Genomic DNA, 12,368 nt, shown 5'->3' on the forward strand with positions numbered 1-12,368 from the left:
TTCTTTTTTTTTTTTTTTTGGTTTTGGTTTTTCAAGACAGGGTTTCTTCTGTGTAGTTCTGGCTGTCCTGGAACTCACTCTGTAGACCAGGCTGGCCTCGAACTCAGAAATCCGCCCGCCTCTGCCTCCCAAGTGCTGGGATTAAAGGTGTGCGTGCACCACCACTGCCCGGCTAAACTTCAGTCTTAATGGAGACATATTTCAAAATAAAGTTTTATTAGGAATAATAGATGCTAGAGTTCTGGAGAAGACAAGAAGAGGGGACTTGATAAATGGTTGAAACGGATTATTTGCAAATTGACATCTTTGTATTATCAGTAGGATGAATTCTAGAATAAAATCTCCTTATAAGTCCTGATTGTGATAACTGAAAACAAAGCACTTCAAATAGTTTAGAATCAGGAGTTTATCCACTAGGTCCTCACTCTGAACCTCTAAGAAGCTCTTTTCTATTCTTTGTTGTTGTTTTGAGGGTTGGGGTTCTTTTTTCAAGCTGAGGTTTCTGTGTAGCCTGGTCTACCCTGGAACTCTGTATAGACCAGATTGGTCTTGAATTCAAAGAGAATCTGCCTACTTTTGCCTCCCAGTGCCAGAAACAAAGGCGTGTACCACCACTGCCCAGCAGAAACAGACTTTTTATCTCACTGCTGTAGCTTGGGGGGAGGGAATGTGTGTGTGTGTGTGTGTGTGTATGCATACGAATATATTTCACATAGGGTATTAGCTGAAAAAACTAAACTTTTTTCTTTAAGATACGATGAATGGGTAAAAGCTGATAGGATAATCTGGCCCTTGGACAAAGGTGGACCAAAGAAAAAACAAAAGAAGAAAGTTAAGGTATGTCCATACATTCATAACACTTACAGGTGTGGGAATTACTCATGTTGTATCTTTTCTGTTAGATTCTGGTTTTTAGTAGTTTTACCTTCATGGCAAAAAATAAGAAGGTACAGGAATTTCCTTTGTGTTCTTTGCCAAGTGGGTATGGTGTTACACACTGTCAGCCCCTTACTGTCATAAGAAGGGTCCATTTGTTATAGTGGTAAACACCCACAGTTTACATGGGGTTAGTGCATACATCAGAGGTGTAAGACTTCACTGGGTCTCTGTGCCTTTAGTAGGTTTGGGCAGGTGTGTAATGCCATTATCCATCCTTAGAGCCACACAGAGGACCTCATCACTCTGGAAATCCACTGTTCTCCTCTTCCCTCCACCTCCACAGTGTCAACCCTGTCTGCTGGCCCACTGTACACTTGCCCACGCCTTCTATCCGGTTCCTGCTGTAGAGGTCTGCCTAGTGTTTTGTCTGTTTCTGATGCCTTTCATTCCCTTTGCAGGAAATGAGGAGCCAGGGGGAGTGAGTCTGTTCAAATGAATAGGTTAGAAAACTGTTCTAGATTTTTCTATAAGCACATACTAGTATTTTACATTTAAATTAACTGACCTTTTTGTTTTGGAGTTAATAGATTTTCTTAGAGAAAATGGAATGTTCATTTTTGAAAAGCCCAGGCCTTTCTCATGCATTTTGTTGTTACCCAGAATAAAGAAGATAGTGAAAAGGAAGAAAAGAGGGATGAAGAGAGGCAGAAGTCCAAACGGGGAAGACCGCCTTTAAAATCTGCTTTTTCACCAAACATGCCATACAGTTTATCTAAGACGTCAAACAGTGAAGGAAAATCAGGTACCAAAAATGTCCATGGCAATGTGACAGGCAACATACCTCTGTCCAGTGAAACAGAAGGGGCTCAATTTTGAGGATTGTTGACTTTTAAAACTCTATCTGTGTGTACATACACGCACACACATGAACACTGAACAATGGGACACATTCTAAGAGGGCCTCATCACTGCACAAATGTCATAGAGGGTGCTTACTGAACTAAGGGGCTAGCATCCCTAGGTGACAAGAACTTACAATAGGGCCACAGTTATATGTAGCCATCGTTAACCAAAATGTAATTATGTGGCCCATGACTACTAAAATAGCTGTGTGACCCACGATGGCCCCTTGTTGAGAGTCATAGCAGCTTATCTTGGTTTGTAACCTAGCACGATTGAAACTATAGAATGAGCCGGGCAGTGGTGGCGCACGCACGCCTTTAATCCCAGCACTTGGGAGTCAGAGGCAGGCAGATTTCTGAGTTCGAGGCCAGCCTGGTCTACAGAGTGAGTTCCAGGACAGCCAGGGCTACACAGAGAAACCCTGTCTCAAAAAACCAAAAAAAAAAAAAAAAAGAGAGAGAGAGAGAGAGAAAAGAAAAGAAACTATAGAATGTAATTGGCAGCTGATACTTATTTTTTGGTATATTTTAGTTTAAACTCAAGTAATACTAACCCAGGATGCCATCTGTCATAAGGAGTTTAGATACAACCAGTGTAGCTGTAGGGAAATGAAACAGTCCTTTAATCCTAGTGTGTGCTGGGCTCTGCTTCAAACCACGTGATGTACCAATGTCTCCTGTAAGGTCTGCACCTACAGCCTGTAAGCACACATGGGAGCTGTTGAGAGCACAGGCTGTTGGGTATAGGAGTGCTTGTGGTGAGCATAGCAGCGCAGATTTTACTCTGCTTTAACCGTCCCCTTCACTTTTCCATCTTTTTTTCTATGTAATTTAAGAGATCTTAAATGGTGGTATTAGAAAATTACTCTCCTTGGAGAAAAAAACTACTAAAGGGCAAGTTTACCATCAGCTGCAGTGTGTACCCCATAAAAGGGTGTCTTTCCTCCTCCTGCCACCTGCTGGCAGGTCACATACATACAGGAAACAATACAGGTGCAAGGAAGTGTGTGCTGTTTCTCAGGAGGCCTGTGCTGGTGCAGTGTTCAGCCTATACAACAGAACTGCATAACCGAATTATGTTTGACATGAGAAAATGGAGTTCTACATTCCATTTTTACTAAAACCTCAAAGCTTCTATATACTTTTTGACATAATCATTCAGGGGACCGAGAAGATAGCTGGGCAGTAAGAGCACTTGCTGCTCTTGCAGAAGCCTGGGCTTCAGTACTCAATACCACATGCTTTCCTAAAGTCTGTACCTCCAGCTCCAGGGTATCTGCCTCTTCTTTTGGCCTCCATGGGCACTAGGTGTGGACACAGTACACTATATACATGAACATACTCCTGTTCATCAAATAGAAATTCTAAAAGAAGGAGACCCAACAAGCAGAAAACATAAAACTTTGCCAAGTATACTGACAATGCACACCCTTAATTCTAGTACTTGAGAAGCAGAGGCAGGGGGAATCTCTGAGTTTTGGGGATGCCTGGACTCCATATTGAAGCAGGCCAGGGTACACACTGAGAAGCCAACACTGTCTTTTAAAAAAATGAACACCTTCAGTGTTTGCCTTTCTAAAATTCTCTAGGGAGGGTATAAGTTTTTACATTGTGTAGTTTTATAGTTTTGAACTGCTGCCTTAGTATCTGAAAAATTCTCTGATAGAAAATGAATAATTTGTTTTGCCAGCAGGTGTCTTGCCTGTTATAAGACCATTTAAAGTATGGAGAATTCACATTGCTCATTTTAATCCAGGCTAATTTTAGGTAGAATGTCATATTCCTGTAGGATGCAAAGTAGTTAATCTTTATAGTAAGTCAGGTCAAGTCACTTAACATACTAGCTTTATATTTTTTGTTTGTTTCATTTTTTTTTTCTTTGTTTTTTTGAGACAGGGTTTCTCTGTGTAGCTCTGGCTGTACTGGAACTCATTCTGTAGACCAGGATGGCTGAAACTCAGAGATCCACTTGCCCTTGCCTCTGCCTCCTGAGTATGAGAATTAAAGGCGTGTGTCACCATGTCATTTATCTTTCCCTCAAATTTTAGCACAAACCTATGATTTACTTTACATAAAAAATTTCTGGGGCCGGGCGGTGGTGGCACACGGCTTTAATCCCAGCACTTGGGAGGCAGAGGCAGGTAGATTTTTGAGTTTGAGGCCAGCCTGGTCTACAGAGTGAGTTCCAGGACAGCCAGGACTACACAGAGAAACCCTGTCTTGAAAAAAACAACAAAAAAAAAACCTCTGTAGAGAGTTAAGTTCCAGGACAGCCAGGGCTATACAGAGAAACCCTGTCTCAAACAAACAAACAAACAAACAAACCCCACAAAAAAGAATTTCTGTAGATACTCAGAAGTATATAAAGGATCTTGTTTACACTTAGTAGGATTTTTAATTATTACATTGGCATTTCATATAATCGTCTGTGCAATGCACTGTTTTCTTACAGACTCCTGTTCATCTGATAGTGAAGCAGAAGACCAGCTGGAGAAGAGCTCAATAAGTGAAGAACTTTCTCCTGATATTAAAGAAGAATTAGAAAAAAATGAAAATGTAAATGATGATAAACTAGATGAAGAAAACCCAAAGAGTGTACATATATCAAAGGAAAACGACAGGACTCAGGCTCAGCCTTCAGAAACCCTGACAGTGGAGGCGGGGGACAGTGATCAAATTGCGCATATTTTTGGAGACAAAGTGGAACAAGTAGAAGAACTTAAGAAACAGGTGGAAAAGTCTCCTAAAGGAAAGGGAAGGCGTAGCAAGACAAAAGACCTTTCGTTAGAACTTATAAAGATTTCGCCTTTCAGCCAGGAGGAGGCAGGAAGCGAATCTCAAGGGGATGTTCATAACCTGGAGTTCTCTTCACTAGAATGTAAAAACTTTTCTTCTAATGAAGATGACGTCGACCAATATGAGAAAGAAAGAAAGTTGAAACGTAAAATCCTGGGACAACAATCCCCAGAGAAAAAATTAAGACTTGAGACTGGCATGGAAATGACAGCTGGAGTGTCTCAAGAGAGGTCTGCCGATGGCACTGGAGCTGAGGGTGTGAAAGGCGCACACGTGGAGAAGCACTTTGAAACAGAAGGTGAAGGGATGCCATCGCTGACAGCAGAGGCAGACCAGGGCATCCAAGAACTGACTAGTGAAAAGTCGGACAGTCCAGCCGAAGAGCCTGTCCACACGCCACTGAAAGAAGAGGAGGATGTGATGCCTCTGATCGGGCCTGAAACCTTGGTTTGCCATGAGGTAGACTTGGATGACTTGGATGAAAAGGATAAGACCAGTATTGAGGATGTGGTAGTAGAAGGCTCTGAGTCTAACTCTCTGGGCTCCGTTCCGCCTGCCCTGCCTCCTGTAGCACAACATAACTTTTCCGTAGCTTCCCCACTTACTCTCAGCCAAGACGAGTCCAGAAGTATAAAGAGTGAGAGTGATATTACAATTGAAGTTGATAGCATTGCTGAAGAATCACAAGAAGGCCTCTGTGAGAGGGAATCAGCGAACGGGTTTGAAGCCAGCGTTGCCCCTGGTACCTGTAGTATAATTGTACACGAGAGAGAGAGCAGAGAGAAGGGTAAGACTCTCTAGGGGAAAACGAACAGTTCAGGGGTTGGATATGACAGATTTTACAGATTGTCTTTTTAAGAAAATAGTGAAATGGCATGGGTGTGTAAACAAACCTGTCTGTTCTGCTTTTGGCTTTATTTTCAAGCTTTTCCTTTATTTCAGGTCAAAAAAGGCCAAGCGACGGAAATAGTGGGTTAATGGCAAAAAAGCAAAAGCGAACCCCAAAGCGGACGAGTGCTGCAGCCAAAAGTGAAAAGAACGGAGCAGGTGAGTGCTTGCTGGTGCTTGTATGCTGGTGCTTGCTTGCCAGTGCTTGTCTGACCTTTTCGGTGCTTGCCTGATGCAGACTCAGAGCTTGATCATTTGAGCCAGTACAAAAATGAGCGGGGTTTATTATGTTCTGAAAATAATTTTATTACTTTTAGTGTATATGTGTGCACATTTGTGCTCACATGCGCATACACATATGCCTGTACGCACATGTCATCAAGTGTATGTGGAGGTCAGAGAACAGCTCTGTGAAGTCACTGTTCTCCTTCCATCTTTAGTGGCTTCCAGGGATTAAACACAGATGTCTAGTCTTGCACAGCAAGAGCCCTACTCCTTCTCCCCCTCCCCCCTCCCTTCAGTTTAATCTAAAGATGCCTATCAGTTTTACTTGGAACTGCAACAGCTAAAATTATTACTTAATGGAAAGCAATTGAATATAAGGCATTTCAGAATCTTCAAGAAAAGAAAAGGTTTGTTGTGTTAAAGGTATGCAAAACTTGCGTTTATACTGGGAATGTTCTCCTTTAGACAGTGACTTTGGAGAAGAGAGCACAAAAGGCCCTGCGGATTCCTCCTCACCCTGATAGGTTGCTGCCATGCTGTAAGGCTATTCAAGTGTCTGTGGAGAATTAACTCTGTGCAGTGAGGAGCCTAACATTCTCCCATTGGCCAGGAAAACCTGAAACACTGCCAGTTGCCATGCTAGTGAGTCAAGTCTTCAGAGACCAAAGGCCTGGCTACAAGTTCAAGTGCACCCTCCCAGTAGTCCTGAGGCAGACTGTCCAGTCAGGCTGCTCCAAGATTTTAACTATCAGAAACTATGTGAGATACTAAATGTTTGTAGTTTCAAACCGGTAAAATCAGGACTAGCTAGTAGTAGAGTGGTAGATAATAAATATGAAAAATTGTTTTGATTGTAGGAAATATCTTATGCCAAAGTATTTGGATATGATTGAGGCAGCTACCCTGAAGTGGGTTATAAAAAAATTCTGGTGTAAGTTTTAAATTATTTCAAGTAAAAGTTTAAAGATTAAGAAAAGGAAGCAGAGCCGAGTGGTGGTGGCACACGCCTTTAATCCCAGCACTTGGGAGGCAGAGGCAGGTGGATTTCTGAGTTCGAGGCCAACCTGGTCTACAGAGTGAGTTCTAGGACAGCCAGGGCTACACAGAGAAACCCTGTCTCAAAAAAAAACCAAAAAAAAAAAACCAAAAAAAAAAAAAAAAAAAAAAGGAAAAAAAAGAAAAGGAAGCAAACAGATATCTCAGACAGTAACTACACCAGCTATACCAGCCTGGTATCTGAAGTTCAACCCCAAGTTTTCCCCATAGGAAAAGCTCAGTCTGCTGGCTACACATCCATGATCCTAAGCACTCTACTGTGCAGTGGGAGTGGAGACAGGAGGAGCTGTCGGGAGCTCTGGCAGCTCTCCTAGAGTAATGAGACAAATGTCCAGAGAGACTGCCTGCAGACCAGGTACAGAGACAAACGAGGCCTGAACAGTGTCCTCCAAACTGGACAGCTGCACCATGCCACACACAGCCCACCTTAATACCCATCCACAAGTATATATAGTTTTTTTAAAATTAAAAAAAGAAGGGCATGGTTGGCTTTTACGTTGGGGTGAGTCTTCTGGTTAATAAAGGCTGTAACAAAGGATGGAATGAGAGATGTAGTCAGTAAAGTTAATAGGATTCCATGTGATTGGTGTTGTCTAAGGCCTTAGTTAACTTAGGTACGGAACATAGGCCTGACAACAGAGTTTTAGAAGAAACTGGGAGACTATTGAGTTGTAGGTGCCCAGTATTAGGAAAATAGATTAAGTGTGGTGTTTACAGGATGTTGAGAGCACCGTGGGAGAGTAATGAAGATGAGAAAACAGCTGAGGAGTTGGCTCAGCCTGTCCAGTGCTTGTGGTGCAAGCCTGAGGATTGACATTTGATCCACAGATGTAAGATACCAGGCGGGCTTTTGCACACCTTTAATCCCAAGACTGGGAAGTGAGACGCAGGCCCGTGGGGTTCACTGGTAGTCAGCTGTGTCAGATCAGTGAGCCCCAGATCCTAGTGAGAGATTCTCTTTGAGAAAGTGAGGTGGACAGTTCCTGAGGAGTAAAGCCTGAGGGTGGCCTGGGACATGTGCACATCCACACATCTCTACACATATGAATACATACGCAGAGGGATTAAGATGTTGTACAGTCATAAGGAAAGGTCAGAGTGACAATGTGGCATTTCTTTTTCAAGAAATTTAACCCTGAAGAGATGGAAAAGAGGTTCCTCCCGAAGGGAGCTCACCCCTCACCCGATCCCCAAGGATGAGGCAGAACTAGACTCTGGAAACAAAGGTCCCGGCAATTGAAGAACATGGATATTTGACATAAGAGTCTTTATCCCAGGGGACCTGAAAGTAGAACATTACACAGCTTATTCTTTTGAGGACAAGTAGTAATCAAAATGAATCAAAATGTTACCATTATAATTAAGGTTGAATAAGTGGCCAGCGAGATGCTCAGCAAGTAAAGCATTTGGCATGCGATTCTGACAGTCTTGAGTTCTGACCCCAGAACTCACATAGAGCTGGGACTTCTTCATTAGCCTGTAGCCCCTCCTCCACATCCTACATACAATAATAAATTTTTTTCTTGAGGGTAATAAAGTCAGACACAGAAAGCGGACTGGGAAACTGAGTGCTTAAGCTTTGCCCTGGGAGAGTAAAGATAGGGCAAGGGTAAAGGATATACGCCTTGAAAAAAAAGATAAAATTCCAGTTTGCTTTTACAGGAAACCCAGAACAGTTCTTAAGATAAATTGATGAGGGGCAAGGCAGAGGTGCAAATGAATTCTCTTTTGTTAACATCACGTTGAGCATACACCAGTGTGCCTTTAATCATAGCCCACAGCTGAGGCACAAGGACCAGGAATTCCTGGGCAAGGTACTGAGTGTTAGGACAATCTGGGCTGTAGATTGATACTTTCTCAAAAATAAATGCTAAAGAAGAAAAAAAATGTTGGATGAGTTTACAGCAAGGTCTACTTGTATGCTTCCTATACATACTCGGGTTGGCTGTATGTTTTGGGTTGAATTGCTTGTATGTTTTATTTCAGCGTACACAAGGCTACAGAATATTGTTTGTTTTATAACCCTGATTGTCCATTTAGTAACATAGTAGATCTTTAATCATTATTGTGAACTGTAGCTTGTTTTTTTTTCTTCTAATTTTGGAAGGAGTGCCCACATGCCAGTGTATGTGTGTGTATGCACCTTGTGAGACCCAGTTCTTTACATTTTTGGTTTTTCGAGACAGGGTTTCTCTGTGTAGCCCTGGCTGTCCTGGAACTCACTCTGTAGACCAAGCTGGCCTCGAGCTCAGAAATCCGCCTGTCTCTGCCTCCCAAGTGCTGGGATTAAAGGCGTGCGCCACCACCGCCTGGCTGGCCTTTACTTTCAACATGTATCTGAGATCAAACTCAGATCATCAATCCTGGCAGCAGTACCTTTACCTGCTGAACCATCTCACCAACCCTGTAGCTCATACTTTTAAAAAGTCAAAATCAAACAACGGGGGAAGAACCTTTAGCAATATTCAGTAATACATCATTTTAAAGCAATTTTTTTTTTTTTACTTAGGATCTCTATTTTCACTTTTTTTTATTGTAATCTTTGATATATGTATGTATATATTATGTTTAACTGTGTGTTACCAAGAAGTGTAATTTGCTTCCTCTGCTGCATTTTGGTATTTGAGGCTTATGTGGTTTACAATCAGATTAAACTTGCCATTACAGGACACAGCAGTGACAGCGAGGACCTTCCCGCCATGGACAGTTCCAGTAACTGCACACCAGTGAAGCGCCTTAGCCTGCCCAAGCCACAGAAGCTGCCCCGTTCTCCTGCAAGAATCTCGCCTCACATCAAAGATGGGGAGAAAGAAAAGCACCGAGAGAAGCATCCAAATTCATCCCCTAGGACTTACAAGTGGAGCTTCCAACTCAGTAAGGGTCGGCCAGATAGCCTGAGTGTCAACTATGAAGTATAAAGTTTCTTAAGATGTCGATTTGAAATAATCTTAGGAACCATTAACAAATTATGTAGCCTTTCCAAATCAGTAATCATCACTTGTATGTAAATTTCTATGTGTATATGTTTTCTATTTTAATTTGGTAACTTGGTATGACAAGGTCTTCAATTAAGAAACAAAACATGGGCTGACTATGTGTTTCAGCCCTGTAACCCCGCACTCATGAGGGTGAAGCAGGAGAATCATAAGTTTGAGGGCAACCTGGGCTACACAGACTTTGTATGAGGTATGGTTTATATAAATCAGGGAAATAGAAGTGCCTTCTCCTTCCTGACAGCTAAAAACACTAATTACACATCAGTCAGATTGCTTTAGTTTAATGTTTTCTTACGTTTCATGATGAATGATGCATGTTTAATATATAATATTTGAGTAAAGAAATCTTAATCATAAATTTAATGTAATCACATCTTGTGTAGAGAACGTATGTGGGTCATAATAAACTGATGCCTTTACTGATGTTCCTTTTTTTTTGGTTTGGTTTGGTTTGGTTTTCAAGGCAGTGTTTCTCTGTGTAGCCCTGGCTGTCCTGGAACTCACTCTGTAGACCAGGCTGGCCTCAAACTCAGAAATCTACCTGCCTCTGCCTCCCAAGTGCTGGTATTAAAGGCGTGCGCTACCACCGCCCGGCTACTTTTACTGATTTCTAAGTTTGACTTTTGATAGAATTGCCTTCTTTGCTTTTATAAAATTGTTGTGTTTTAAAATTCAGATTAACTTTATCTTTCCTTTTAGATGAATTAGATAATATGAACAGTACGGAGAGGATCTCTTTTCTCCAAGAAAAGCTACAGGAAATCAGAAAATACTACATGTCTTTGAAGTCTGAGGTTGCAACCATTGACAGAAGGAGGAAAAGATTGAAAAAGAAAGACAGAGAAGGTAATGCTCCTCAGGTCGTTCCCTCCCTCAGATGCACTCCTGTCGTTTGATTGTCAGCTTGTATCTCTCAGTTTATGGTAATAGACGCTGCTTTAGAGTCAGTGTTTTTTCCTGCTTTTGGAAGCGGGGTGGGGGGTGCCTGCAGCTCAGTTAACTAGAATTACACCCTGTAAAGGAGTGTGAACTATTTTAAACAATTTGTGATTTACTAAGCATGTTGGGTTTAACTGTGCTTAACAAATATTTACTGGCTGCCCCTATGTTTATTATTATGTGGTTCACCAAATGAATAGGCCTAAGAATCTTCAGCATTGCCTGTTTGGAACCATAAATCATTCATAAACAAACTACAGAGCAATTCTAATGTAGCTGAGCAGCACTAATGAGCATGTGTCACACGCCAGAGGACACAGACTTTGATCTCTAGTGTCTTAACATCTGCTGGACAGTGTGTGCCTTGTGTGACATTAACCAGTCTACTTTGAAATAATCTTAAAGTACTATCTGTGCTATACTTTAAACATGTAGAGTTGACAGCCAGACATTGGACATGGCGTATATACGAAGTCTGCCAAATAACAGTAAGGGAAATTCAATTCTGTGCCCTAAACTCATTAGTAATCAGATGAAAACAAGGAGAGATGATCACTCAGTGTGACTGTAGGGAGAATTAGTGTCCAAGATGATAATACCAGTCACTGGGGAACATAAGAGGGGCATTTATGCATTGTTGGAACAGAACAAACTATGATCACTTCTGTATCAGTTACTTTTGTGTTGCTGTTACCAAAAGGATGTAAGGAATCAGGACAAAGTATAGTCCCAAGGATGTGCCCCTGGTGGTCTTTTTCCTCCAGAAGTTCTACCTCCAGCTTTTCGTGCAAGAAGACCATCCTATGACTCTATCAAGGGATTACTCCACTGATGAAGTCAGAGCCATCACGATAGGATTGTTTCTGAAACCCCTCATACACATGTACTCAAATGTGTCCTTTACTCATCTTCCTTGCATTTCTTAATCTAATCAGGTTGACCACTGGGACTAACCATCAAAAGTTTCCTTCTCAACTTCCACCCAAGCACATCCCTTTAACCACGGAATTCTACTTGGTACCCACGAGGCTTATGTTCATTTTTTAGTTTCAGGTGTATTCATTCCATCTCCATTAAGTTCCATAGACCCAACCATTCCATCGTTATCTGGTCTACTGAGACTCAAAAACATTTCTGAGCTCTCTGAGCCCCGTTTTAGGGTTTTGGTTTTTTTTAAATTTTTTTGTTTGTTTTTTGTTAAGCAAACCCATACTTCTAACCTATATATAAACATTCAGTTTACAAAAGGGAGAGTTGAGGCCATAGAGAGAAATGGTGGAGCCATAGCAAGAGCCAGACTCATCAGAGCAAACATGAATCCCGTTGTTCATGTCTGACATCAGAGGCACATGGTATCCTGTTGGGATCTTCAGAGGCCTTCCGCAGCTCCACCTCCATAAATTTGCTGCCCACTTGGCCTCTCTCCTGGCCTGGAGATTGCTACCTGCAGAAACTGAAGAGGGATACAGCATTCTATGGTATTTCTAGGAATATCCTTCAGACTCAGAGAGATCCTTCAGACTCAGATCCTTAAACCTGTAGCCAAGGAGAACCATGCAGAATTGTTCTTTTCTGTTTCGAAGTTTAGAACATGGACAGTAACCAAGTGATCATAAAAAGGGATGCATGAATAAATGGGTTATTTATTGTTTTATTTTTATTTTTTTTTTATTTTTATTTTTTGTTT

General features: G+C 41.7%; 1 protein-coding gene across 2 annotated transcripts in view; it reads left to right on the forward strand.

Moving 5' to 3' along the window:
* The window catches only part of Arid4a (AT-rich interaction domain 4A), a 75,236-nt gene that overhangs the window by 58,238 nt on the left and 4,630 nt on the right, over nucleotides 1-12,368 (forward strand). For both annotated transcript variants that reach the window (XM_028788636.1, XM_028788643.1), the window contains exons 20-23: nucleotides 4,234-5,364; nucleotides 5,520-5,624; nucleotides 9,414-9,620; nucleotides 10,442-10,588. In XM_028788636.1, coding sequence (XP_028644469.1) covers nucleotides 4,234-5,364; nucleotides 5,520-5,624; nucleotides 9,414-9,620; nucleotides 10,442-10,588 — 1,590 coding nt within the window. The remainder of the gene's footprint in view (nucleotides 1-4,233; nucleotides 5,365-5,519; nucleotides 5,625-9,413; nucleotides 9,621-10,441; nucleotides 10,589-12,368) is intronic.

This window comes from Grammomys surdaster, unplaced genomic scaffold (genome assembly GCF_004785775.1).
Source record: "Grammomys surdaster isolate TR1022 unplaced genomic scaffold, NIH_TR_1.0 127, whole genome shotgun sequence".
NCBI lineage: Eukaryota > Metazoa > Chordata > Mammalia > Rodentia > Muridae > Grammomys > Grammomys surdaster.